The sequence below is a fragment of the Leucopleurus acutus genome (genome assembly GCF_964270905.1).
Source record: "Leucopleurus acutus genome assembly, chromosome: 2".
Classification (NCBI taxonomy): Eukaryota; Metazoa; Chordata; class Mammalia; order Artiodactyla; family Delphinidae; genus Leucopleurus; species Leucopleurus acutus.
The window spans coordinates 87,595,080-87,622,907 of NC_139143.1; the positions used below are offsets into that span (position 1 = coordinate 87,595,080).

At 39.8% G+C, this 27,828-nt stretch overlaps 1 protein-coding gene across 10 annotated transcripts in view; it reads right to left on the reverse strand.

Annotated features, from left to right (window-relative positions):
• PDE4DIP (phosphodiesterase 4D interacting protein) overlaps window positions 1–27,828 on the reverse strand; it is a gene marked incomplete at both ends in the record, with an annotated part of 225,879 nt that overhangs the window by 145,241 nt on the left and 52,810 nt on the right. For 9 of the 10 annotated variants that reach the window (XM_082833039.1, XM_082833041.1, XM_082833030.1 and 6 more), the window contains 2 exons: window positions 1,080–1,190; window positions 23,104–23,249. In XM_082833039.1, coding sequence (XP_082689165.1) covers window positions 1,080–1,190; window positions 23,104–23,249 — 257 coding nt within the window. Of the gene's footprint in view, window positions 1–1,079; window positions 1,191–1,870; window positions 1,985–23,103; window positions 23,250–27,828 lie in introns of those variants that run through there. The other variant, XM_082833029.1, reaches the window with a different exon arrangement.

Consider the following 27,828-nt stretch of genomic DNA (forward strand, 5'->3'; position numbering starts at 1 on the left):
TTACGAAACAGTGGTTTGGGTCTGAAACACCAGTTATTCCTCTGATCTAGAGTATTATCTAGCAGCCTGTAATGCTTCCCAAACTCCTTCTCGACAGGACAGGGCACACACAGATAATGATAATATTGGTATAGTCCTCTGGTGCAAACAGCTGGAGATTTAGAAACTGATAAAGTCAGAGGCCACCAGCTCCAGGTCGCTCAGGCCGCTTCAGGTCCTGCTAGCCCAGACACTAAGAAAGCTAAGGAAACCAACATTGTGGCAACCGGTTAGGAAGCTTAATCCTTGTAAACCATAGCCTAATGTCCTCTTACCAAGGTGCTGTATCATGTCACCCTCAACTCAGCCAATCCCCTCTGTCTTCCTTCCCAGCCCCACTCCCCCATCAATCAAGACAGCCCTCCCTTTCAGGGAAGCCGCCATTCCCTCTCCCACCCCACCCAAGGCCAACGGCTGTTCATTCCATCAATACCCTTTCTTCATTCTAAGGTGAACTATTCCTCAAGATGAAAATGCCTAAGACCCCGTCCTAAAAGCTCATCTGCATAATCATCTTCAAAAACAAACACGAATTTCTCAAGGAACAGAAATGTCCTCAACCCCTGCCCCGTTCCCCATGGCATCATTCCCTGCCCCCATGTGCCAGAGCTAGAAGGGTCCCTTCTCTAAGCAGAGCGTGTGACTTGAAAACTACCAGCTTCAGTCACCTCCGGGGCTTGTTTAAAAATGCAGATTTCTAAGCTCCCCCTCCCTTCCTAAATCAGAATCCCTGGGGGTAAGGCAGTAATCGACACTTTAAACCAGCCCCCAAGGTGATCGTTCTACACAGTTCCAAACCAGAGGTCGAGAGCCTCTGATTTAATCCAGCTCGCTCTCTTTACAGAGTAGGAAAGTAGGAAACAGGCACCGATGAGGTGAAATGGGCTTGTCCAAGGTCACACTGGCGTTAAGGTGACCAGACCAGGCCGGGAGACCGCCTACCCCACTGATTCGCACAGCACCGGCTAGGAAGAGCTCGGAATCTGGATGTGTCCACCACCAGCCCCTGCCCCCCACGAGCCGCAGGCCTCCGCACTCACCCTCTTGTAGATGTCCTCCCTGCTGGCCTCATACTTCTGCTGCATGCGCTCCTCCAGGAAGTAGATGCGCAGCTTGAGGCTGAAGTTCTCCTTCTTCAGGTCATTGAGGTGCTGGGACAGAGTGCGATATCCGTTAGACATGGTGGGCAACCCATGGGGAGGAGCACTTGCCCAATCGCCCCCTCAGCCCAGGAACGTGGTGCAGCTGCACCGCGGCATGAAGCGAGCCGGCGGCGACGCTGCGAGGCTACGGCGACATGCCCCTGATGGCTGGCGCCCTCTCCCGCACTTGGGCCTGGGCTCCCTGCTCTGGGCGCTGGAGCTCAGCGCGCTTTCCTTTTTTACCTCGGGAGATATTTGCGGAATCCCTGACAGAGGAACATGCTGCGTGAACTCAGACACAAGTGGTGTAACCCGACTCCAAGCTAGGACTCGGCTCTCACCCTCCCTCAGCCTCTCAGGCCCAACTGTAGGCAGTTAACAGTTTCTCAGAAAAGAGAGGGGGCTGACCCTCAGAAGCTTCCAGGAAATGGGGAATGGGAGTGATTCAAGGTGATGGTTGGGTTGCAAGGACACAGAATGGCCCACAAAATGGTGACCACGTATCAAATATCCCCCTTCTGTCAGGTGCAAATTAAAGAACGACTCATCAGAGGGGTTTCTAATTTCCTTGAATGATCCAGAAGCTCAGCTCTCATCAGTTCCTTCCCAGTTTTATTCCCTGGACCTTTCCAGCCCTGAGGCAGTTAAAGAAATAGCCTTTATTACCATGCCCCTCCCCCCATACACACCTGAGCCACCTCCAAAGAAAGGGCCAATCTTCTAGTTCGGTGGAATCTTTGCAAAAATCTGTTTACCAGTTACACAAGCTCCAAGAGGCAGGGTCAAAGGTTCCTCCCTCTAAGGGATGAGGGTGAAAAGAGGGTGGGAGGTGATGGAGGGAGGTGTCAGGCTGGAGCCCAGAGGTTTTACCCAGTCACTAGCTCTTAACTCCGGCACCTGCCAAGTGGAGCTAGGCACTCATCACCAGATCCTGCTCCTAAAGCAATCTAAGATCCTTGAAGGACAGCTGCAACGCTGGCAGGAAGTATTATTTATACCACACCACACGGGACATTGAAGGTGACTGGGAGACAACGCCACAGCACAGATACCACACACAGGTTCTTGGCTGCAGTAATACTAGCTTGAAAACAAATTAACATTGACATCCAAAGTAAAGGAAACAAAAACTTTATACTTAATTCACGTAGAAGGTTCCTCCCCAACCTACCTGCTCTTCATTCTTCTAATTCTTTCTTCACTCTTCGTAATAATTCCAATCAACCTCCCTTTTTTGTACACAGCAGGTAGTATGTTGGGCATGAGGAATACAAAGATGAAGACAGTCCCAGCCCTCCAAGAGATAGGTGGCCGTAGAGATGTAGGTGCGTATGTTTTACACTATAATCCTCCAGGCCTGTGTTATTCAAACATTTTACATTTCACACTGCAATCCAGTGCATGCACACACACACACACAACTGAAGTAAAAGTTCCCCAAAGTAATGTTAACCATCACTATGTAGGATGCACTCTGATATTTCCTATTCCGTTTCTCTTTTTGGGAGTGACCCACTGAATTGAGTCCATGACCCACTAATACGTTTTGTCCTAAAGTTTGAAAAATACTGAATCTGTGGGAACCCAGAAGAAAGAGTGATTCATTCTCATTAGGATGGTGAGAGAAAGAAAGCTTTGACTAGGAGTTGCACTTGCACTTTGCTTTGAAAGACAGAAAAAATTTGAGTGAATAAAGTGGCCTCAGGAGGGCATAATGAGAACTGAGCATTCTCTCAAATAGAGCTGGATTATAAGTAGGCAACACATTTCTTACCTAGACCACTGGTAACTTAAGACAATATATTCTTCATTTTTTTAAAAAAGCACACATTTAAAATGCATTTAGCTAATTTCATTAAATCTGTGCTCTTAGAATAAATGAATTTCACCTAGGCTTAATTAGAGACAGTGAGGAAGAGAAAAGTCTGAGGTAAGACTCAAGAAGATCCTTTTCTGGTCCCAGCTTTGTTACTAAATAGACGTATGACCTTGGGAGTACACATCTCCAGAGACCTAACTGTCCTCATTTATAAAATGAAGTGGTTGGAAACGGTGATTTTAAGGCCCTTTCCTGGTCTAAGCTCCTAGAGGAATAACCTGATTATTATTACCTCCATTTTGCACAGGGGGAACCAGGTGCCAGATTCTAGATTAGTGTTTAATCATGCTTTTGATGTCTACTTGGATTCTTTCATCATGTAAGATAATTTAATACAAGCTTTATGGAAAGTAAAATTGCATACGAATGCAGGTGCTCTTATCCAACCTATATATTTCTTTCTTCACATTAAGCCTATTTTCTCTTATGCCCTGTGATCCCTTGTTCTTTTCCTATCTCTCTAGCCTCTTCTCTGTGTTGTTTTTTTTTTTTTTTCTTTTTTTCCTGGCTCTTTAAAGCTACTACTTAAATGATGATTAGCCATTAGCCTTCTGATTTTTTTCTCTTCACACTTTCTCCCTTAGAGATTTTATCCACTTTTAGGGCTTTGACTTTTGCCTCCCAAACAGTCCCCAAACCTCCAACTGAGTTGTCTCACCCAAGATCTAGCCCTACATATCCAGCTTTTGGCTAAATAGTTCAACTTGCATGTGCCATTCTCACCACAAACCTCATGACAAAAACTTTTGCAACAGTGTCTATCATGTCTGCCAGAATTCATCCAGCTAGTTCTTCTCCTTATTAAAGCTAAGAAAACCCATTATTTTAAAAGCATTATTTTCAAAACTCAAATCTTATCCTGTCATCTCCCTTACTTAAAAATCCTTCACAGGCATCTCATCACTCTTAGTATAAAAGAAAAAAAAAAAAAATCACACCCTCTCAAGACACCCTGCCTCTTTTTTCAAGTCACTTTCTCAAGTTTGAATTCCACCCAAACAAAGCTTTCCCTGCTACACCAGACTGGAAAAACGTTTTCCTCTTGAGCTCCTAAGGCAACTACTAGCGTTTGGCAAGTGCTCATACGCTGCCTCATGGTAATGCTTTTCTGTTGTCCTGCAGGGTTATTTACACATTTTAGAGCTTTTCACTTTTTTATGTGTCTACCTCTCCGACTAGTCTGTAAGCTGCCCAAGGGTCAATGACTTATATGTCTCTCTATATTCCTTCAGTTCCCACAATTGCCAAGAAGACCTCCCCAGTTAATTCTTCCCACTGTGCAGTATACGATCACCTCAGTCAGACTAGAGTGTTTTGAGGGCTGGCAAGGCATATTTTGTGTCTTTGAATTCTCATTGCAGAATATTTAGGACGCACTCCCTAAATATGTGTTAAATTAATGAATAGATAATGATTGCATATATATTTCATTTTTTGCTGATTTGATCTGCTAAATATGGGCTAGGTTGCTTATGTTAGGTTGGCCAAAAAGTTCGTTCGGCTAGGATCTTACGAAAAAACCCAAACAAACTTTTTGGCCAACCCAATGTTATTCTCATAACTTTCCAATGATATAGAAAAGTTTATTTTAACGGTTCCAAAGAAACTACATCTGCTAGAATGGTGACTAGAAAAATAATGTTTTGTTCACTTAAGTTTCTAAGTTTATATGCCCATCTTGACTTTGCTCCTGAACTCCAATCTACACCTAACTTCCTAGTAGAAATCTCTACTTGAATATGGACAGCTCATACTCGTGATATATAAAACTGAATTCCTAATTTTTCCCAGGACATATGTTCCTTCCTCTTTGGACCCCATTTCAGTTTGTAACCACCAATATTTGCAGTTGTTTGGGCCAAAACTTTTGAATTATTCTTGACCCTTCTTTCTCATGCACATCATCTCATCTGTCTGTAAACCTGTCTCTCAAGATTTCTATTTTCAACACATATAGAGAAGCTATCTACCACCACTGCCACTCGTACCTTTGCCACTCTGGCCCAAGATACTGTGATCTCTCCTCTGAGTTATTTGAATAGCCCCTTAACTGGTCTCCCCACTCCTACCCTTGCTCCCCTATAGTCGATTCTTAGCATGGCAGCCATATCACTATGAGGGTTACAAAATGTCAGATTGCTCCTCTGCTGGAAACCCCCAATGGCTTCCTATCTAATTGAGAGTGAAAGGCTAAGTCAGTCGTTTTGTTAGCCCATAAGTCCCAAGGCCCTGCATAATCTGGAGCCTCTCCCCTACCCTCTCTTCTACTTTTTTCCTACTACTCTTCCCCTATGTACTCTGCCCCGGCCACACTGTTTCTCTTTGCTGTTTCTCAAAAACACCAAGCACCCTCCCTCCTCAAGGCCTATCAGCTTATTGATCCTTCTGAATACTATGCTCTTTCTTTAGTTATCTGCATTCTCCTCCTCACCCTCTTCAAGTCTTTGATCAAATGTCACTTCCTCTATGAGGTGACCACCCTATTTAAAACTGTTACTCACCCTATGCCTCACCCCAGCCCTCCATGTCTCCCTTCATTGTTTTTTTTTAATCCCATAGCACTATCACCTTCTAAAATATTATTTTTACTTATTTATTTTGTTTCTTGTCTGTCTTTCCCTACTAGCATGTGAACTCCATGAGAAAGCCAGGAAATGGGCCTGTTTTGTTCACTGCTATATCACCTGTACCCAGAATGGTGCCTGGCACATAGTAGGTGCTCAAGAAATATTTAATAAAAGTATGGATGAATAACGTGCTGACTTTGACTTCATTGGATTTAATCCTAATAGAATTCAATCTGTATACAAGATTATGCAGATCTTGTAGGAGGAAGAGCATATCTAAAGGTAATTTTATAAGTAAAATTAATTCTTCTAATAGAGTAATTTTAATGCACAAGAGTTCTGAATAAATGGGGAATAATATATGATAAATAACAATCAAAGGGCATTATGAACTGTACAAATAATAAAAACTAGAGAAATTAGGAAAGAGAGGCTACCAGAGAAGGTTCCAGAGAGAAGTGACATTTTTGCTCTCCTTAAAGGATGAATCAAGTTTGCATAGGCTGGAGGGAGAATACAAGGCAATCTAGGCAGGTAGAACATAAGCAAAGGTGCAGAGGACCAAGTGGACTGAAACAAAGGGCACATGCTGTCCTGTAGTGGGTAAACAGAGAGGACAGGAAGTGAAGAACCATTTTAGAAAGATCTTGAAAGTCAGGATGAGGAGACTGAGTTTGTTCCTTTAGCAGGTCCTGGTTCTCAGTTTGAACAAAGGGTGAGGAGCTACTTACTTTATTTGCTTATTGCTTATGTTTTGTTTTATTCGTTTGTGTTTTGTAGCTTTATCAAACAAAACCACACACACCTGGGCTGCTCATTAGACCTCCTAAATCAGGGCCTCTCAGAGCTTTGGATAAGCTCTGCACTGCTTAGGAAACAAACACTGCAGGTTCTTGAGCAAGGGGCAGTGCTTCTATCTTTGTTCTTCCTTTTTAATGTAGTATATAGAAAATCTTTACTCTTCTCTGAAAATATTTTTTCCAAACATTAACAGTTCTCCCCTGCTCCTTGCTTAATTTCTTCTTCCCACCGCTTCTTAATGTATTAGTGCAGACTGGAAACAAGACTTTAATAAGAACTCAATCAATGCCAACAATAGTAGGAGATTACAACCCAGCTGTTTTATGTCATGCCCCATTAACATAACCGACTGTCAAGTCAGCCTTTAAAAACAACTCAGCCTCAATTTGCTTAATCATATTCAGACCCCCCAGATAGTTCTTACAATGGAAATGCTTGAAAACATATTAATCTCTTACCAATCCCTCTCCTAAAAATACAGTTCCACTCCACTAAAAATGATTAATCATCTTAATTGACACATTCTTTTCAAATATAATCAAACTTTTGCAACTCAACTTCACCAATTTGATATCTGTGATAATTCATAATTTTACATTTCATGAAAATAAAAATATTCGTAAATAATATGGCAAGCAGAGGAACAGGAGAATAGTGTTTTAAGCAACCCTTGACATTTTACTACCCACTTACAAATTGGCAATAAATATTATCACTATTATACATATTTATCTAGGTGGGATAGCACAGAATTGTGGAAAGGGCAATAGCTTTTGAACCAAGGAGATCTGGGTTCAAATCTCAGCTCTGCTATTTTCTAATTGTGTGACTTTCGGAAAAAAATAGTAATTAACTGTAGGAAAGGAGTCAGGAGGTCGGATTGGGGTAGGCTATTAAGAGTGTTGCAATTGCATCTGTAATGTGAACTTTTAGTTTTCAATATGAGGCAAATAGAGCAAAAATAATATGTGTTAAAATTTAGATATTGGGGGACTTCCCTGGCCGTCCAGTGGTTAAGACTTCACCTTCCAATGCAGGGGGTGTGGGTTCAATTCCTGGTCAGAGAGCTAAGATCCCACATGCCTTGTGTCCAAAAACTCCAAAAAAACATAAAACAGAAGCAATATTGTAACAAATTCAATAAGGACTTTAAAAAAATGGTTCAAATCAAAAAATCTTAAAAAAAATTTAGGTATTGGATACATGGACAAGTGTTTTATTGTTCTTTGTATGTTCTTGTCTGTGAAATAGTTTATTATTTTAAAAAAACTATTTTAAATGGAATGAAACTAGGAATTACAGGAAGGTAGCTTTCAATTAAATATAAGAATAAATTCTCTAGTAGAGCTGGATGTAATGAACTTATTGCCACACTCCATCCATACATTCATACATCAAATATTTACTTAGCACTTACATTATGAGAGATAGTAAATTTCCTGCCACAAAAAGGAATCAACTGAAATTAAAGGACCACTTGTCAGGGATATCGTTAAGAATCTTCACACATCCACTAGGTTAGTTCTGGAGAACTTTTAAGGTCTTTAGCCATCCTGAGATTCTATGTTTGAAACATATTTTCTCATAGAAACAATATTACCAAAGGCAGCACCAATGAGAGAGCTGTCACTTTTTGAAAGATCTCAGAGCACCCCACCAGCTCTCTTATGGTAGAGCCCTAAAAGGTAGTGGGAGTCTACCTGTTCAGACTGAGTGCTCTGGTTGCCTTGCACAGGAAGAGGAAGAGGAGATAAGTGAGCATAAAGGACATGCTATTCCTAGACAAAAGCAGCAACAACGACTAGGGACCTAAGGATGACTCTCAACAGACTTTGCTAACTGTTACATTTTCAAAACAGACCTGTGGGAAAGTCACACCAATGGCTGGAGAGCATTTCCTGCTCTTTAGCACCCAGGAACCCTACTTGTTTTGGATTAGACGGCAGGGATAGACACGAAGGGATGGGGCAAGGAGAAGGAGGAGGATGGTTTGTTTCACATATAAATCCTTTATTTGTAATACATGTATGTGTCTGGGAGTCCCTATGTTTTTATGATAAAATCTAAGTTGGAGAAATACAAAAGTTTAATTACTGGCTGTTTTGAATGACTTTGACTTGTATTACAAAATTAGTTAGATATAATTACACTATCTTCACAACAACAATCACTTGTATAGGATTTGACAATATACAAAGCACTTCCATATATGTATTATTTCATTTTATCCTCATTACAACACTGTGAAGTAAGTGGATTGGATATTATTATCCCCATTTTATACTCCAGGAAAGTAAGACATCAGGAAGTTAGCCGATTTGCTTAGCTAGAAAGTGGAGGAGCACAGACTACAGCTTCCAGCAGTCTGACCCATATTTCATACTCATCAGGGCCTTATTCATGACACTAGATGACCCCTGTGAACCTAGGGTTCCCCTGTGACTAATAAGGTACTTCCAATTCTACCTTAGGTCCCTGCATATTTTCAAAAAGTATCCTTCATTATAAATAATATTGCTTGTGACCTCAGAGGATCTGACCACCTGAACCTATATGAAACATAGTTTTCTCCATTTTCAAGGTGACTAAACCAAAGCTAGTCTTCAAAAGATTAAACATAGGGTGACTATATGACCTAGCAATTCCACTCCTAGGTATACACCCAAGAGAAGGGATACATATGTCCACACAAAACAGAAGCATCCTTCTCATAGTCAAAAAGCAGAAACATCCCAAACATCCAAAAACAGAAGACTGAATACACAAAGTTTAGCATATCCATATAATGGAATACTACTCTGTCATAAAAAGGAATGAAGTACTGACACATGCTATAACACAAACGAACCTTGAAAACATTATATAATGTGAAATAAGCCAGGCACAAAAAGTCACATATTACATGATTCTATTTATATGAAATTTTCAGACTAGACAAATCCATAGGGAAATTAGATGAGTGGTTTCCAGGGCCTGGGGGAAGAGGGAACAGGAAATGACTACTAATGGGTATGATGGGTTTTTGGGGGGTGATGAAAATGTCCTGGAACTAGATAGTGGTAATTGTTGCACAACTCATTAAATATACAAAAAACATGGAATTGTACACTTTAAAAGGGTGAATTTTATGGTATGTAAATTACATTTCAAAAAAGCTGGTATTTAAAAAAGAAGAAAGAAACTAAAGCTGTGAGAGGTAACATATCCAGTCCTTTGCCTTCTACAAAGGATTTTTCTATGATAAAGATTTAAGTTCAATTCAGTTCAATTCAGTTAAAAGCAAATGGTTTAGAACTGACCATTTCTAAATGTATATTAATCCTACTTAGATTATGGGGCCCTAACATAAAGGCTAGATAAAGTATACTTTAAGTGGCCTTCAATATTAAATACTCATGGATTACTATGTTCTATCAAAAGTTAAAGTTTTGTTACAATCCTTAAATAAAACAGAAAGAAAACATGATCCACCCTATATTTTGACAGGAAAAACATACTCATTTGGCTGCCCTGAAGAATATGCATAACTTCTGAAGAACATTCTAATAAGGAAAATGTCAATCGAAGTCAATCAACTTGGTCTTCCACTCATCAACCCTTTCACTTCCACACAGGGTTTCTGTCCAGTGTTCCAGAAGCCAGCTGTTGATGCCTGCCTCAGAAAGCAGACTGAGAACTCTACAAACATCTGGCTTTTTCTCTTTGGGGTTGCACAATAAACAAATCTTTCTTCTGAAACTCTGTTTCTGAAATTTCAACATAATCCCTGAAGTTTCAGTCTTTTAAATGCTAAAATATTAACAATACCATTCAACTTTTTCCCCTTAAACTCAGACGCATACTGATACCCATCCTCTACACAGCCTTTTCTTGAAATACGTGGCCTGATGGCAAGACAGCTAACAACAGAGCTATTATATCAGGTCAATAAATAAACCCTGTCTTAGGCAGCATCATTGTGTAGATAAATGGCAGGGGTTCCAGTGATGTTCCTGCTGTCTTCCCCCACCATAGATACACACCCACGCTACCCACAATGATCCTGGAATAGCAGGGTGTTGTCATCATCATATTGGAGCGCTACGAACTATATAAAAACAAAACAAAACAAATAACAACTTCCCTGGTCACCAAAAATAAATGGCCCAGCCAGAAATAGCACTGTCAGAGACAGTTAAATGAGTTCCATGGCAAAACGACAGTTGAGCTGCACTGATGCTGGGAGCTCCCAAGGATTCCTAGGCTCCAAACTAGATTCTCCTACGGTTTGGCCCGACCAACAAGAGCAGGACTTGGTGTTGTTTGTTCACAACTGGTTCGACCCAGGAAGATTATTTGCTGAGCTTTTAGTATTCAGATGGAACGTGTCCATTTATGGCCTCACCTATTTTTCTAGATTTTCATTAATTCTTTCTCCACCCTTCTCTAGGAAAGAAGGTGATTTCAAAGGCACAATTAGGACTTTGTCCAGGCATGAGAGCTGAGTTCGCAGTGATACCATGAATAACCATGGCAGTAACAATAAGGCTTTGACCGAGAGTAGCAGGTGGTAGGGGGAGATAAAACCAGCTTGAACCCCATTCTATACTTTAGTGCTCCAGCCATGACAAAAAGCCTCCTGTTGCTGAACTTGCTCTGCTGCCTCCAGGACTTTTCACGGGTAGCAGTGTCAGCCTGGAAAGTCATTCCTCTTCAATTTCCATTCAGCTCTGACTTCACTATCTCCAACTAGCCTGTACGGATTTGAATTAGATATTACCTACTAAAGGAAGCCCATCTGACCCTAAAGTCTGGGTAAGGGTCCCTCCTGAGTGCCTCCACAGCATTGTAATGATTACATTCTGTTGTAATTGGCTAATCTGTAAACTCCCTGAGGGCAGGAACCATGTTTGCCTATCCATTATTGTATGTGCAGTGCTTAAGACATTATGTTGTATACAGTAAGCACTTTAGAAATATTTGTTGAATGATTAGATAAATAAAAGGAATGCACATTATTAAAAATTCAGATAATACAAAAAGTTATAAAGAAGGTAAAAATCATGGCTAATCCTATCACCCAGACCTAATCACTTTAAGTATTTTGGTGTATATCCTTCCAGACATTTCTAGTTTTTCTCCCTCAAAAATGAGATCTTATAAATACTGTGATATCACTTATATGTGGAATCTAAAAAATACAACAAACTAGTGAATATAACATAAAAGAAGCAGACTCACAGACACAGAGAACAAACTAGTGGTTACCAGTGGGGAGGGAGGGGCAGTATAGGGGTGGGGGAGTGAAGGTACAAACTGTTGGGTGTAAGATAGGCTCAAGGATGTGCTGTATAACAAATAGCCAATATTTTTAATAATGGAAATGGAAAGTAACCTTTAAAAATCGTGTAAAAATAAAATTTTTTTAAAGAGATCTTATTTTATGTAATATTCAAATTGTTGTTGTTGTTCTGTTGTTTAATCTTAAATTTGTTATTATTATTACACACATCCTTCCAAGTCAGTACATTGCTCTGTGATGCTCTGTTGTATGTGTACCATGGCTGAAATAATCAATCCTTGCCTTGATGAATAATAGATTGTTTCTAATATTTTATTAGTATAAAAACACTGAAACATTCATCCTTCAACACACACCTTTTCATACTTGATCACTGTGCATGTAAAAGCTAGAACAGGCCTGGCACATAGATTGTACCCATATACTGTGTAGATGAACAAACACATGAATAAGGGAGCAGCTGTACATAGAGAGGCATAATGAAATTGTGGCTAAGCGTTCAGGTTCTGGAATCGGTACACTTCTGTTAAAATCCCAGCTCTAGCACTTTCTAGCAATCACTAGTCTTTTCCTAGCTTCAGTGTCCCTCCCTGTACAAATGAAAATAATGGTTGTGCCAACCTCAAAAGACTGTTTTCAGAACTGAATAAGATAATGCAAGTCAGGTGCATTCACAGAGGTCTGCACACTGTAGTACTCAATAAATATTAACTGATAACATTATTTTTGTTATTTTAAAATTTTATCATTGGAATGGAAATCCCTCAAGTCCATAGGAAGAAAGACAGAGCTTCTCTTCATACAGTGAAGAGGAGACGGCAACAAGTTCTAATGAGGACACAGAGAGGAGATAACAAAAAATAAGAAGGATTATTCTCATTCAATGCCATTTTCTCTGTGGAAGTGAGTGCTCTTTTCTGTGTTGGTAACCATACCTTCCAGAACTTTCAGGGTTGTTCAATTTTTGTAATTTCATTCTTTTTGATAAAGTTACTTTGTTAATTGTGTAACCAAATGTGAACCAATATTTATAACTTTGTAAAGTTTACCGATATGTATGAATACAAATTAGAAAAAATGTTTTGTCCTAACATCTAGGTTTTTTTTTTTTGAGGTATGTGGGCCTCTCACTGTTGTAGCCTCTCCCGCTCCGGACGCGCAGGCTCAGCGGCCATGGCTCACGGGCACAGACGTTCTGTGGCATGTGGGATGTGGGATCTTCCCGGACCGGGGCATGAACCCGTGTCCCCCGCATCGGCAGGCAGACTCTCAACCACTGCGCCACCAGGGAAGCCCCTAACGACTGGTTTTTAAAGACATACATTTGATTGGCAATTACTCTAATCTTGTGATCTCTTCCACTGGTGCCTTAGATGTTATTTAAATTAAATTTCGTGTAATTTAAATTTCTTATGTCCTAATCAGAGTGTGTGCTCTCCGAGAATGGTAACTCATATACATCTCTGCATCCTCTACAGCACTCAGAATCATTGCTTTTATTCATAGTTCTTAAGAAAAAGGTGATTGATCTGATGCCTATTTTTGGCAGTGTTGCTTAGGAATGAAAAAGTTGCCGAAGTTCCGTGGAATGACTGTGTGGAATCCCTCTGAAAAGTCATGTTTAACAAGAAAGAAAAAATCCTGTGCTTATGATTGCAGAAAGTTTCAGATTTATCCCTCCTTCCCTTCTCATCTAATAACTTTTTGAAAGTCTCAAGACACTAGTGAAACCAAAACCAGTATGCTTGGGGCACTGTGGTTTGAGGAACATAAATGCCATTTTCAAAAAAAAAAAAAAGAAAGAAAATGTACTTCACCAGTAGCTTTCATTTGCCAAGGCTGTAATTAAAGAGAAACTCAAGAAGCACTTGAAATGGCTGGACCTAAAGGCAGAAGTCTCAGACTCACCTAAACTAGACTCACCTAAACTAGAACAGGAAACCCAGGCCGTGATAACTCAGATCTCCATAAGGGTAGAAAAGTCCCTTTTAGGACTCACTTCCCGCACCCAACCCCCCCAGGCTTCAAGACCCAAGTGGAAAAATTTGCCAGGATGGGTGGGGCCTCAACAGGCTGACTCACTGTGGTTGGATTCAGACTGCCCAGAAAAGCTAGCTTCAGACTATAATTAAGCAAACACTGCAGCTGGTCTTCTTGGCATTTTCATGTTAAAGACAGCATTATTAGAAAATGTGTAAACAGGGGAGGGCAGTGGAGGCCTCCTCTAGACCGTAAAGCCACAGACCCCTACCCTTTCCATGGCTTTTCTATATATAGCATCTGCCATTTTGATTCTCTGCATAGAACCAAATTGCACACATTGCACTAATGTAACCTCTCCTCTGAATGGTCCTCTCATTTCCCCAAGAACCTTGACTCTTGGAATTATCTTGGCTCTACCACTTTATACCTGTAATAGCTTTCATCAAGTTCTTTGAGTCTTGGTCTCTTCACTCATATAATGGATGTAATATAATATCTAATATCTATCTCATAAGTTAGGAAAATGAACTGAAAAAGAGCTGAAATAAAATGTGTTAAATGTCGAAAAAGTGCCTAGTGTTTAATAAACACTCAATACATATTATTATTAGCTATTATTATGATCTTCTTAATAACTCCTGTCCAATATTTCAAAAGGTCTCTGCTTCTTTCTCTTACTTTACATTTATAATTTTATGATCCCAGTTTAGGTAGACAGTTATCTCCCTTTAACCTCACCATTAAAAATAAATGTGCTGGGCTTCCCTGGTGGCGCAGTGGTTGGGAGTCTCCCTGCCGATTCAGGGGACACGGGTTCGTGCCCTGGTGTGGGAAGATCCCACATGCCGCAGAGCGGCTAGGCCCATGAGCCACGGCCGCTGAGCCTGTGCATCCGGGGCCTGTGCTCTGCAACGGGAGAGGCCACAGCGGTGAGAGGCCTGCGTACCACAAAAAAATAAAAAATAAAAAAATAAATGTACTTTTCCCACCTGCCTCTGTAGTACAATGGATAGCACATTGGACTTCTAAAAATAAATGTATTTTTCCTGACTTCTCAGTTTCCTATCCTAACCAATTAATTAATATACCAATACCCTCTTTAGAATCATTTTACTTACTGTGAATATACTCAGTGAATACTGAAGTAGAGGCCAGGGGGAATACAAATCCAATATAACACCTAATCTTCAACACTTTTCAACAAATTTAGCTTAATTGATGAACATCTACTGAGCACTTACTATGTACCAGCATTATGCTAGGTTCTAGAGACTAGAAAAAGGTGAACAAGAGGCTTTCTGCCTCTGAATTGCCTAGAGTCTGGGTATACATTTTTTTTTTTTTTTTTCGGTACGCGGGCCTCTCACTGTTTTGGCCTCTCCCGTTGCAGAGCACAGGCTCCGGACACGCAGGCCCAGCGGCCATGGCTCATGGGCCCAGCCGCTCTGCGGCATGTGGGATCTTCCTGGACCGGGACACGAACCCGTGTCCCCTGCATCGGCAGGCGGACTCTCAACCACTGCGCCACAGGGAAGCCCTGGGTATACATTTTGAGACTGGAGAATGAGGGGAGGCGTCCTAAAATGAAAAACAAATAAACAAAAAACTGGACCTGAACTGAAACTTGAAGGCTTTAACCAGGTAAAGAAGAGGAGAGAAAAATTATTCTAGGCAGCAGGAACAGCCAGAAAAAAGGCTTGCAAGTATGAAACAACTTTGACTTGCAAGCAGTTCAGAATTAATGGAATAGAAAGCATGTGATGGAGAATACTGGGAGATAAAAGTGGATTTACAGTTTACCTAGGGAAGATAGAACTGCACTCTGTGCCCATCTAAATAGGAGGAGCTCATGATTCCAGGCCTATATGAGTCAGCACTCTTATTACCACCAACATAGAAAGTACTATTTTAGGTCACAAAAATGACGAGTATTCTCAGCACATTATGAGATGCTTGGTAAGTTCCTTTGTTACTCTTTGTGCCTTTATTTCCTGATTTGTAAACTGGTGTAATAATCATGCTTTCTTCACAGGGTTTCCATTAGCATTAAATGAGATGATACTGCACATACTTAGCACACTACTTGACACACAAAGTGATCAACACACGCTAGCTAGTGCTATCTATGTGCTGCTCTAGTCTCGCTCACCCCAGAGATGCTGGAGGTGGGGTGGGTGCTGTGATCAGTGAGAAAACATATAGGAAAGAATTTTTCTCAACATATGACTATGGCCATTTGACATATGACTATGTAAAATGACCCAACAACCTGTCAGGATTTGTAATCATGGTACCTAAACTCCATCATCCTGAAAAAGTCACAATCTCTATAAGTTCCGGTTCCCTCACTTGAAAATAGGAACAGTGATGCTTGTTTCATGCAGGTTTATAAAGACAAAATAAGGCAATTTATGAGAAGCACTTAACCCACTTCTCAAGTCTATAGTTCTGGAAAGGATAGAGATCATTCCATCAATGTATCTTTGGGGGGCGGGGGAAGTGCCTTTAAAACAAAGCTGACAAGGTTTAAAAATTAATTAAATCATTCACTCATTCAAAAAGTACAAATGAAGCATACATACTAAGCAAAACTCTTTTATCATGGGAAACAATACCTATTAATTTACTTCTATCAGTGTAAAGTTGAGTAGGCTTATCTGTGCCACTATTTCTGACCCCTTCCCCCTGCCTATCCTTCTCTAACCCCACTCATACTGTTGGTCGGGGATACAGAATGCAAGAAAAGAAAAGAAAGAAAACTATACCTTCAAAGCTCTGTTCCCTTTGCCCCTTCCTCCTGCACCAATATAGTGAAGAAAGATGCTGTCACTTTCACTTGATAATTGACCAATGATGTATTATCCATAATATGCCAGTATTTACATTTTTAGTCTATTATCACTTACTCTGAAATCAAAGGATCTTTTCCCTAGAATTTCCTCCATCAACAAATATTTCAGAAATAATCATATTAACTAATCAATTAATTTTTACTGATTAAGTATATTTAATATTACTTCTTTCCTTGTTCTTTTTCTTGGAAGTCTTTGGTTTTTTTTTTACATCTTTATTGGAGTATAATTGCTTTACAATGGTGTGTTAGTTTCTGCTATATAACAAAGTGAACCAGTTTTACATATACATATGTTACCATATGTCCTCGCTCTTGCGTCTCCCTCCCTCCCACCCTCCCTATCCCACCCATCCAGGTGGTCACGAAGCACCGAGCTGATCTCCCTGTGCTATGCGGCTGCTTCCCACTAGCCATCTATTTTACGTTTAGTACTGTATATATGTCCATGCCACTCTCTCACTTGTCACAGCTTAACCTTCCCCCTCCCCATATCCTCAAGTCCATTCTCTAGTAGGTCTGTGTCATTATTCTCGTCTTACCCCTAGGTTCTTCATGACATTTATTTTTTCTCAGATTCCATATATATGTGTTAGCATATGGTATTTGTCTTTCTCTTTCTGACTTACTTCACTCTGTATGACAGACTCTAGGTCCATCCACCTCACTACAAATAACTCAATTTCGTTTCTTTTTATGGCTGAGTAATATTCCATTGTATATATGTGCCACATCTTCTTTATCTATTCATCTGATGATGGACACTTAGGTTGTTTCCATCTCCTGGCTATTGTAATTAGAGCTGCAATGAATGTTTTGGTACATGACTCTTTTTGAATTACGGTTTTCTCAGGGTATATGCCCAGTAGTGGGATTGCTGGGTCATATGGTAGTTCTATTTGTAGTTTTTTAAGGAACCTCCATACTGTTCTCCATAGTGGCTGTACCACATTCCCACCAGCAGTGCAAGAGTGTTCCCTTTTCTCCACACCCCCTCCAGCATTTATTGTTTCTATATTTTTTGATGATGGCCATTCTGACTGGTGTGAGATGAATCTCATTGTAGTTTTGATTTGCATTTCTCTAATGATTAATGATGTTGAGCATTCTTTCATGTGTTTGTTGGCAGTCTGTATATCTTCTTTGGAGAAATGTCTATTTAGGTCTTCTGCCCATTTTTGGATTGGGTTGTTTGATTTTTTGATATTGAGCTGCATGAGCTGCTTGTAAATTTTGGAGCTTAATCCTTTGTCAGTTGCTTCATTTGCAAATATTTTCTCCCATTCTGAGGGTTGTCTTTTGGTCTTATTTATGGTTTCCTTTGCTGTGCATAAGCTTTGAAGTTTCATTAGGTCCCATTTGTTTATTTTTGTTTTTATTTCCATTTCTCTAGGAGGTGGGTCAAAAAGGATCTTGCTGTGATTTATGTCACAGAGTGTTCTGCCTATGTTTTCCTCTAAGAGTTTGATAGTTTCTGGCCTTACATTTAGGTCTTTAATCCATTTTCTGCTTATTTTTGTGTATGGTGTTAGGGAGTGTGCTAATCTCATACTTTTACATGTACCTGTCCAGTTTTCCCAGCACCACTTATTGAAGAGGCTGTCCTTTCTCCACTGTATATTCGTGCCTCCTTTATCAAAGATAAGGTGATAAGGTCACCATAAGATAAGGTCACCATAAGGTGACCATGGGTTTATCTCTGGGCTTTCTATCCTGTTCCATTGATCTGTATTTCTGTTTTTGTGCCAGTACCATACTGTCTTGATTACTGTAGCTTTGTAATATAGTCTGAAGTCAGGGAGCCTGATTCCTCCAGCTCCGTTTTTCATTCTCAAGATCGCTTTGTCTATTCGGGGTTTTTTGTGTTTCCATACAAGTTGTGAAATTTTTTGTTCTAGTTCTGTGAAAAATGCCAGTGGTAGTTTGATAGGGATTGCATTGAATCTATACATTGCTTTGGGTAGTAGAGTCATTTTCACAATGTTGATTCTTCCAATCCAAGAACATGGTATATCTCTCCATCTATTTGTATCATCTTTAATTTCTTTCATCTCTGTCTTACAATTTTCTGCATACAGGTCTTTTGTCTCCTTAGGTAGGTTTATTCCTAGATAGTTTATCCTTTATGTTGCAATGGTAAATGGGAGTGTTTTCTTGATTTCACTTTAAGATTTTTCATCATTAGTGTATAGGAATGCCAGAGATTTCTGTGCATTAATTTTGTACCCTGCTACTTTACCAAATTCATTGATTAGCTCTAGTAGTTTTCTGGTAGCATCTTTAGGATTCTCTATGTATAGTATCATGTCATCTGCAAACAGTGACAGCTTTACTTCTTCTTTTCTGATTTGGATTCCTTTTATTTCTTTTCTTCTCTGATTGCTGTGGTTAAAACTTCCAAAACTATGTTGAATAAGAGTGGTGAGAGTGGGCAACCTTGTCTTGTTCCTGATCTTAGTGGAAATGCTTTCAGTTTTTCACCATTGAGGACAATGTTGGCTGTGGGTTTGTCATATATGGCCTTTATTATGTTGAGGAAAGTTCCCTCTATGCCTACTTCTTGCAGGGTTTTTATCATAAATGGGTGTTGAATTTTGTCAAAAGCTTTCTCTGCATGTATTGAGATGATCGTATGGTTTTTCTCCTTCAATTTGTTAATATGGTGTATCACGTTAACTGATTTGCATATATTGAAGAATCCTTGCATTCCTGGAATAAACCCCACTTGATCATGGTGTATGATCCTTTTAATGTGTTGTTGGATTCTGTTTGCTAGTATTTTGTTGAGGATTTTTGCATCTATGTTCATCAGTGATATTGGCCTGTAGCTTTCTTTCTTTGTGACATCCTTGTCTGTTTTTGGCCTCGTAGAATGAGTTTGGGAGTGCTCCTCCCTCTGCTATATTTTGGAAGAGTTTGAGAAGGATAGGTGTTAGCTCTTCTCTAAATGTTTGATAGAATTCACCTGTGAAGCCATCTGGTCCTGGACTTTTGTTTGTTGGAAGATTTTTAATCACAGTTTCAATTTCAGTGCTTGTGATTGGTCTGTTCATATTTTCTATTTCTTCCTGATTCAGTCTTGGCAGGTTATGCATTTCTAAGAATTTGTCCATTTCTTCCAGGTTGTCCATTTTATTGGCATAGAGTTGCTTGTAGTAATCTCTCATGATCTTTTGTATTTCTGCAGTGTCAGTTGTTACTTCTCCTTTTTCATTTCTAATTCTATTGATTTGAGTCTTCTCCCTTTTTTTCTTGATGAGTCTGGCTAATGGTTTATCAATTTTGTTTATCTTCTCAAAGAACCAGCTTTAAGTTTTATTGATCTTTGCTATCGTTTCCTTGATTTCTTTTTCATTTATTTCTGATCTGATCTTTATGATTTCTTGCCTCTGCTAACTTTGGGGTTTTTTTGTTCTTCTTTCTCTAATTGCTTTAGGTGCAAGGTTAGGTTGTTTATTCGAGATGTTTCCTGTTTCTTTAGTAGGATTGTATTGCTATAAACTTCCTCTTTCCTTGTTCTAAGTCTCCCTCCATACCTCCCTTGACTAAGTCTGTTCAGGCTGCTTTAAGAAAATATCACAGACGGGGTAGCTTATAAACAACTGAAGTTTATTTCTCACAATTCTGGAGGGTGGAAGTCAAAGATCATGGTGCCAGCCTGGTCATGTGAGCGTTCTCTTCTGGGTCACAGAATTCTTGTATCTTCCATGGTGGAAAGGGCTAGGAATCTCTCTGGAGCCTCTTTCATAAGGCACTAATCTCATCCATGAGGGCTCCACCCTCATGAGTTAAGCACCTTCCAAAGGCCCCACCTCCCAATGCCATCACCTTTAGGGGTTAGTATCTCAACCCATGAATTGTGAGCGAACACAAACATTCAGACCATAGCATCCCTCTATCCCAGTCTCTTATCAGATCTATACATGAACGTACTTCTCTTCCTTTCACCCAAATTTCCCCTTTGTCCAGAATATTATAATCTCCTTCTCTAACTGGTAAAATCTAACTGAACTTTGAAGACGTCACTAAATGTGCAGCCCCATGAGAGGTGTCCTCTTGTAGGAGGCCCTTCTCTGTCCTTTAATAAAATTAAATATTCTCTCTCAAGATCTCAGCGTACACTGTCCTTATCTTTACCATAAGGACACCTTATATTGTAAGTAATGCAGTGTCCGTACTTCCCAATAGACTATTACTAAGGATAGGAATAGCATCTTATTTGAAGTGATCAAGTATTTGTTGCAGGGATAAGTGAAGTAAGGATGGCGCCATGGTCTGAATGTGTCCCCCTTGCCCCCATTCATATGCTGAAATCCTAAACCTCAAAGATGATGGTCCTGTATTAGGAGATGGGCCTTTGGGTTTCATGTCTTATAAAAGAAGCTTCAGAAAGATCCCTAGCCCCTTCTGCCATGTAAGAACACAGTGAAAAGGCATCAGCTATGAACCAGTAAGAGGGCCTTCACCAGAAGGTAACCATGCTGGTGCCCTGATCTTGGACTTCCAGCCTCCAGGACTGTCAGAAATAAATTTCTGTTGTTTATAAGCTACCCAGTCTGAGTTATAGTAGCCTGAATGGACTAAGACAGATGGACTCCTGGCTGCCCAGGCCAGGCCTGTATTTCTTTGACATCTGCTTCATGCCCTGGAGGAGCTAACCTTTTTCTGGCACAAACCTTTAATATGTCCCTTTCCCCTCAGATCTCATCCTTTATCCCAAGGCTACTGAATGCATGATTTAAAATTTAGAGAAAATATCATGTTATTTAGTGTTTTACCAGTTTTTAGGGTGGGACATTGGAATGTGTCACTCTCCCTCCTACATTTTTTTTTCTAACTAATGTTTCCTCTAATTTTCAAATCCTTTCATGGAGATTCTTCATACAGCAGGTGCTATCATTCAAAGTCTACAGAATGAATGGATGGATGAATGGATGTAAGAATGAACAGACCTGTGAGCAGGTCACAGCTTGGTTTACTGACAATGACCATTCTGAAAAATGCATGTGCTGTAGCCTCATTGTTATTTATATATTGCTTGACACATAGGGGAGAGACATGTAAAATATCTCTTATTGGCCTTTTCTCTGCATCTTACCTTGGTTTCTGTCAGTGGTTCCCAGCATTGAGGAGTAAGGACTAACCAACGATATTAGACCTTATTGCTCAGAGAAAAAGACTTAGGACTCCACAGTTGAAAGTCAGCTGACCTCTGCTCATCACCCAGCTCAGCCCATTATTTTCCCTCTCCCACAGCACCTGGGCATTCATCTGATCAGTAGAGGTGACACCCTTCATTTCTATGATCCAAATCACCTCTCCACCAAAAGGAACACGCAGGCAGACTGCCTTTCAGAGAGCACCCTCACAGCTTTGGGGAGTGCCACAGCTCTGCTCACCCTTTCTGCACTGCAGTAGATGCAAAAGGCGGAAAAGAGGAAGGGGGTGGGTGGTACTGCCCCCACTCCTACCACCAGCACCACAGCTGTTCAGAGGGTTAGTCTTCAAAACCGCTTAATATTCCTGCAAACTCTGCCTTTTTTAAAAAAAAAAAACGGTGGCCATGACAACTCTGAGCACAAAAACCAAGAGTAGGCTGTTTAGATTCTCAGGCACACATTATATGGAACACATTCTTTGTCCACAGGAATGTCTGGTAGGATGTACATTAGGTCCTAGTGAAACATTTCTATTTACAAATTGAAAGAAGACAGGGTAAACGCATGTCAACACTACTTGATTAACCTTTTTTTGAAAATGGAATTTTTATTATATATAACAAAAGCTATCAATTCAAGAATGAAAGAAACCCACACATCTCAGGGCATTTTTACACAGTATATATGTGTGTCCTGATTCCTGGGCAACCCCCAGGGGGCACCAAAGAGCTGTTTCCTTTTTTAGCACACAGGGATGTAAGAAATCCTGGGTGTTCTTTCCAGCCCACAGATAGGTTCCAGTAGATAGGTTCTATTGTGCAGACCTCCTTGGATCAAACCAGGGCACAGGGATCTAGGGGCCTGTATTACATTGTAAGTAATTTGGCTTTTGGCCAAATCTAAGGATAAACCTATCAAGATGCAGAGCACTTCAAGAGTTAAATCAGGAGTTTCAAGCAACAATGCCAGATTCTTGTTGAGAAGCAAATGGCTGTGGCTGAGCCACCTCAAGCTGCAGACGGTATCCAGATATCCAGAGTGGTCCAAGCCAACAGCAGAGCATATAATGCCAGCCGACTGACTAGGTCTCCTGGGCTCACTATGGCCCACCTACAGATTCTCGGGGTGCCATTTAAACTTCCTAAATTTATCTGAGAAGTAAACCAGGCGTAAAAATGTTAAGACAGAAATAGTGGTACAGGCAATTGCCCATTAACCACAGTGCTCAGCATATAGCTAACAGTGCATAAGCTTATCGGGATAAATGCTATTGAAAGAGACAACATTTTGATAAGAATACCCATAATTCAAGCTAAATTATGGGTCATACTTTTATAAGACACCACTATCCCCTGATACTCCTTCTAACCTGGATAACAATTATCCACCCATGTGACTTACCCTCTCAAAGTCTCGAAGAGCCTGGGTCTGCACCTGAAGGGGTCTTTCAAATGCTCTCAAGGAATGCCCAAAGGGGACCTTCTCACCACTTCTCCAGGTCTGTGACTGCGCTGGAGGGCCTCGATCTTTGGTGTCACTAAGAAAAGCTGCCAATGAAACAGAACAGAAAATTTTATAAAATAGTGGCATTATGATCATCCCAACCTGCATGTTCCAGCAGAATTTGGTTTCTGCAAAATATGAACCAATTCTAGGCCCCAGAGAAGCAGTTCACATACAACAGCCTGTGGTAGATCATATTAGTAGTGGTCCCCAGCACAGCACACTAGGTTATGTCCACACGCCTTTGTCATGTGATGTTCCTTCTGCCATCAAAAAGTGGGGTCTATTTCTCTACCCCTTGAATCTGGGTTGGCTTAGTGACTTTCTTTGACCTAGAGAATGTGATGAAAATGCTGCTGTTGGATGCGTTCAGGAGACTAGGCCTTGAGAGGCCTTGCATTTCTGTTCTTGCCTTCCTAAAACCCCAAGACCACCTTGTTGTGAAGAAGCCCAGACTACCTTTCATGGGGAGGAAAGGCCAAGTACAGGGGGAATGAAGATGCTAGTCACCACTGCCAGACACTTGAGAAAGGCTGTCTCGGACCCTCATTCCCAGTCAAGCTGTCAGATTGTAGAAACAATAAACGTTGGAGAGGGTGTGGAGAAAAGGGAACCCTCTTGCACTGTTGGTGGGAATGTAAATTGATAGAGCCACTGTGGAGAACAGTATGGAGGTTCCTTAAAAAACTAAAAATAAAACTACCATATGACCCAGCAAACCCACTACTGGGCATATACCCTGAGAAAACCATAATTCAAAAGGATACATGTACCACAATATTCATTGCAGCACTATTTACAATAGCCAGGACATGGAAGCAACCTAAACGTCCATTGACAGATGAATGGATAAAGAAGATGTGGCACATATATACAATGGAATATTACTCAGCCACAAAAAGGAACAAAACTGAGTTATTTGTAATGAGGTGGATGGACCTAGAATCTGTCATACAGATTGAAGTAAGTCAGAAAGAGAAAAACAAATACCCTAAAAAAAATGGTACTGATGAAGTTAGGGGCAGGGCAGGAATAAAGACGCAGACGTAGAGAATGGACTTGAGGACATGGTGGGTGGGAAGGGGAAGCTGGGACGAAGTGAGAGAGTGGCATGGACATATATACACTACAGAATGTAAAATAGACAGCTACTGGGAAGCTGCTGCATAGCACAGGGAGATCAGCTCGATGCTTTGTGACGACCTAGAGGGGTGGGATAGGGAGGGTGGAGGGAGATGCAAGAGGGAGGAGATATGGGGATATATGTACACGTATAGCTGATTCACTTTGTTATACAGCAGAAGTTAACACGCCATTGTAAAGCAATTATACTACAATAAAGACATTAAAAAAAAGCTGTCAGATTATTTGAGTGATCCCAAGTGAGACCAACAGAAGAAATGCCCAGTTTGCTAACATCCAGGATTGTGAGAAATAATAAACCATTGTTGTTTTAAGCCTTGAGTGGGCAAACTTTTTCTTAAAGGGCCAGAGAGTAAATATTTTAGGCTCATGGGCATCAACTCTGTCACAGCTACTCAACTCTGACCTGATAGCTCAAAGAAGATGCAGAAAATATGTTAGTGAATGAGCATGACTGTGCTTTTATAAAACTTTGTTTACAAATACTGGCAACTGGGCCTATGGGCTGCAGTTTGCTGACCCCTGTTTTAAGCCACTAAGTTCTATTTATTTATTTATTTTTAACATCTTTATTGGGGTATAATTGCTTAACATTGTTGTGTTAGTTGGTGCTGTATAACAAACTGAATCAGCTATACATATTTAAGCCACTAAGTTTTAGAGTGGTGTGTCAACATGACCAAAGATAACTGAAATAGCTTTATTTGAAATAAAAAATCAAGCTACTAGCTAAGAAGTATTTCTACATAATCTCTCTACAGAGGATCTTTTAGGTTATTGTATAGGAATAATTTCATTTATAGTTACTGCAACCAGTGAAATAGACTGATGTGATTAGTACACTCATTTAACTAATGAGTAAATAAACGTTCAGCAAGTTTGCTTGCCCAAGATTACATTGCAAAAAGTGGCAGAACCAATCCCACATTCCTTCCGTTCAACCTTCCTAGCAGTATGCTAATACTGTGTTATTTTAGTAGGGAAGGGGATTGTAACAGGCCTGAGAGTCAGGGAAAAACAGGCAAAGGGGAAGAGACACAGTCTTTCCATTAACCAAAGGAAGCACTGCCCTGGGAGAAGCTAGTGAAGGCTAAGCTGCTACTCACACTAGGCCTGCCTTGGAGAAGTTACACTGTAAAAGAATAAGAAATCAGGGCTTCCTTCAAGCATGGTATGCAAATGACCTCCGATTGAGGTGGGCTTGGGGTTGTAGACTCAGGCAGAAGACACAGAAAAATACATCTTTCTTGGCAGACAGTAAGAAGCAATGCACCTTTATTACCGAACAATTTTTTTTTTTTTTAAATCAGAAAGAATGACAGGCATAGCAACACACTGAGATCCATAGACAGTGTCAGTGCAAGTGAGAGTGAAATGGGCTCTAGGTGACTCTGCACCCCACTGAGGAAAAGTTAACTAGACATAGACACATGGGCAAAGGTGATCTGAAAGGGCCAAGCAGAAAAATACCATAATATGCTCTTTTTCTGTCCTTTCCCTTTCTTTTCTTTTCCCCCCTTTTTCTTTTCTCTTTCCTTCCTTCCTCCCTTGTATATTGTTATCTCCTTTGTCGAAAATTAATGGACCATATATGCATGGGCACCAAAAGCAAAGGCAACAAAAGCAAAAATAAACAAGTGGAACTACATCAAACTAATAAGCTTCTGTTCAGCAAAGGAAACCATCAATAGAATGAAAGGGCAACCTATGGGATGGGAGAATATATGCCTCCCTCCCTCCTTCCCTCTTTCTCTTTCTTTCTACAAACTTTCCAGAAGGAATGCAAGAAAAAGTCCCCAGATGCTTCAATCAACTTCTCGGAATTTTTTTTTAAATGCTCATTGCTGGGGTTCAATCCCTGGTCAAGGAAGTAAGATCCCACAAGCCACAGGGCACAGCCAAAAAAAAAAAAAAAAGAAAGAAAGAAAGAAAAAGAAGAAAGACAAAAGGGTCAAGAAGATGATGACAAAGAGAAATATGAAGAAGATGAAGATTAAAAAAAATAATGATGATAAACAGTGTGGTTCCAGGGGCAGGTTTTTTCTTGTCTAGAAGTATTTAACTACTCATTACATAACCAATTTTAAAGAAGAAAAAAGGTGGTGGGGGGAATGTAAGGCCATATGATTTACATGATTTGTCTTTAAACTGGACACTGTACAGTGTCTTTTCATGTTTGTAAAAATAACATACTATCAAGTGTGTCTTTAGATAGCCCTATCCTTAATGGTATTTTCAATAGCCACTAACCTTGCCTGATAGAGTACAGGGGTTTAATTTAGCACAGAAATTTAAAGCAGGTTTTATTGGTACACAGTACAAATTACTTACAGATAGAGTTGGGATTTTTCCCATTTTCAATTGTCTTTGATTAAGCTTGTTCAAAATAATTGTTGTTCTGTTAATTGTATACCACACTGTGATTGCAAATTAATAATAATAATAGTAGTAATAGGAATGGTTTTGTTGCTAACTTGATATTTCTAAGTAAATGCAAATGTTTTAATTAAAATAAGTTAAAAAAAATGATTTTTTCCACATTTAGGTGAAATTAAACAGGCAATTAAATGGCAGAAAATTTGATAAAACAACCATACATTACAGTTAGATTCATAGGATATGGTAGAAAGGTAAGAGTCTTTGAAGATTGGATATGGACACAACAAAAATGTTAAAGAAAAAAAAATTGGATATGAATCCTGACCACTTGCTAATTGTGGGAATTTAGGCAAATCTCTTAATTTTGCTGAGCATCACTGCCTCTGTAAAAATGGGTATAACAATGCTTAACTCACAGAGCTTTCATATGGATTAAATGAAATAATCAGTGAAAGTGCCCAACCTAATATCTTTTTTATAATAGGCATTTTCTTCATTCCCCTTCTATTTTGCCCTAGTCCTTCAATTTGTACCTCAAAATGGAGACTCTTAATGCTCAAAATGAGTATGAATTTATAGATTTCACATACACAATTACAAAGGCTAATTTTAAGTGACTCCAAAGTCCTTAACATATTCAAATTAAAAACTTTTTTTCTACATTGTGCATATGAACAATCTGTGCTTCAAGGCTGGTGTGAAAAGGCAACTCACTTAGCAAAGTAAGTAAAATACCAAGTGACTAAAAGTTTTTGTGAAAAATAGCTCCCAAAAGAGAGTTATTTTCACTTTAGTTTTGTAATTTAGGTAGACCCCTAGCTAATGTTAGTGCAGAAATGATATATTATTATGAATACATTAATAATAATAATAATATTTACTGGGTGTTTATTCCTTGACAAGCTCTGGACTAAGAGCTTTTCTAATCTTATTTATGAGGTTGACACTGTTATTATACTCATTTTAATGGTATATTAGAGATTTCATTTCAGTGGAAGAATCTATCTTAATCATTTTACAAGTGACTTTAACTTGCAATTACAGAACTGTTAAAAGTATGAAGAGTTGGGACTTCCCTGGTGGTGCAGTGGTTAAGAATCT